Source organism: Ursus maritimus, unplaced genomic scaffold, assembly GCF_017311325.1.
Source record: "Ursus maritimus isolate PB19 unplaced genomic scaffold, ASM1731132v1 scaffold_19, whole genome shotgun sequence".
In the NCBI taxonomy this organism is placed as follows: Eukaryota; Metazoa; Chordata; class Mammalia; order Carnivora; family Ursidae; genus Ursus; species Ursus maritimus.
In genome coordinates, this window is record NW_024424341.1 from 3,500,263 (window position 1) to 3,501,896 (window position 1,634).

At 66.3% G+C, this 1,634-nt stretch overlaps 1 protein-coding gene across 1 annotated transcript in view; it reads right to left on the bottom strand.

Annotated features, from left to right (window-relative positions):
• Nucleotides 1-1,271: 1,271 nt before the first annotated feature.
• LOC121103383 (genetic suppressor element 1-like) overlaps nt 1,272-1,634 on the bottom strand; it is a 68,212-nt gene continuing 67,849 nt past the window's right edge. Inside the window, exon 3 of the mRNA XM_040633081.1 lies at nt 1,272-1,394. Within this exon, the coding sequence (XP_040489015.1) occupies nt 1,272-1,394 (123 nt within the window). The remainder of the gene's footprint in view (nt 1,395-1,634) is intronic.

Sequence of the window (1,634 nt, forward strand, 5' to 3'; positions counted from 1 at the left end):
AGGAGGGCCCAGCACCAGAGCGGGGGTACGCGGGGCGTGGGGGTCCGGCGCCAGCGAGTAGCATGCAGGGACAGGGAACGGGAGCAGACGCGGGCGGCCCCGGCAGGACAGGCAAGGCAGAAGAGAGCCAGCGTTGCAGAGAACGTGGGGCCACGGCACCCGCACCCCCGCAGATCCACAGTCACAGCCTCAAGTGCACCCAGCACCCCAGGAATTCCAGACGCCACACGGCTCAGCCCAGCAAGACCCACCAGCACCCGCTACGTGCGCGGGCCGGCCGCCTCATGGCACACTGGACCCCGTGGGAAGGGAGAGGCCCGCAGCAGTGCTCATGAGGCCGGCCCCAGAGCAGTACTCCCCGCCAGTGTGTCTGCCTCCCCCCCGCCCAGCAAAGTGGGTGAGGCCGGCGTGGCTCCTGCCCTCGTTGTAGAGAAAACACAGACTCAGGATGTGACCGCAGGCAGGCTGGCCGGGAGCCCCCCCTACTCCCACCCGGGGATGCCGGCAGGTCCCCACCAACACAGGTGCCTCAGAGAACGGCCCTGCTGGCACCTGTGGGAGCCGCAGGGGAGAGAACGCGGCCGCCCCGCACTTCCTGCCTGTAGACCAAAGACAACTGTGGCTCTAACCCCCCTGGTAGTGGGGAGACCCGCCCTGCCCGCTGGGGGCCAGGTTCAGACCTCACTGACCGAGGAGCCGCTGCCCACCAGGGGGACACCAGGCGCCACAGGGGAGGACACAGCCACCTTCCCACAGGCCCCCAGCCTCTCACGTCCCATCCAAGTGTCAACGAGGAGGCTGAACGGCCTCCCGACTGCCTGATCAATAAACGCCCAGCTCCATCTCAGACACGCTATAAATAAGTTTTCCATTAACGTTCCTGCCCTCTCGGGGCCACCCGCCCGGCCCAGGCCCCGCTCCCAGCCCCCTCGCGGTGGGTGCCTTCCAGGGGTGTAAATCAAGCCTGATGGCCTTGCGGCTGGCAGGGGCCACAGGTCGTGTGCAGGGAGAAGCAAATTGACTTCTAACCCCCCAGATGGACACCGGGAGGGGCAGGCTCCAGGAACACCACACAGCCATCTGGGGAAGGGTCCTTGGGAGTCGCGGGTGGACAATGCCATCATAGAACACTCAAGAACACAGCATGGCAAGAAACATGCACTTCTTGCAGGGTGGCGGCAAGGGACCCCCTCCAGGCCGCGGCCCACACCCCAAGAGGCTCTCCGTGGCCCCCAGAGCTGGTCTCACCTCTGCCGGGTTCTGCACGGAGTCTAGAGGAGTCTAACTGGAACCAACCCCGGGGGCCAGCAGGCTGGACGGCGGCCAAGTGAGAACAGGAGATCCCCATAGGGGGTCAGGCAGGGGTAGGCGCCCACCTGCTGCCCTGAGAACTCCTGGAGAGGCAGTGGGCCTGAACACATGTCCTAAAGCCCGAGTCCCCGAGCACCAGGAGGGGCAGGAAGAGACCTCCTCGGGGGCACAGGCTGAACTCCAAACAACACCATTCTCTCGGGTGAGGGCTTGTGCTTGGGAACAAAGGACCCCCACAAGGGCCCCTGTGCCCTCGGTCAGACTGCCAGCCTCCCAGCTGCGGGGCGGGCCACGTGGGCGGCCACCACACCAGGCAGCGCTGA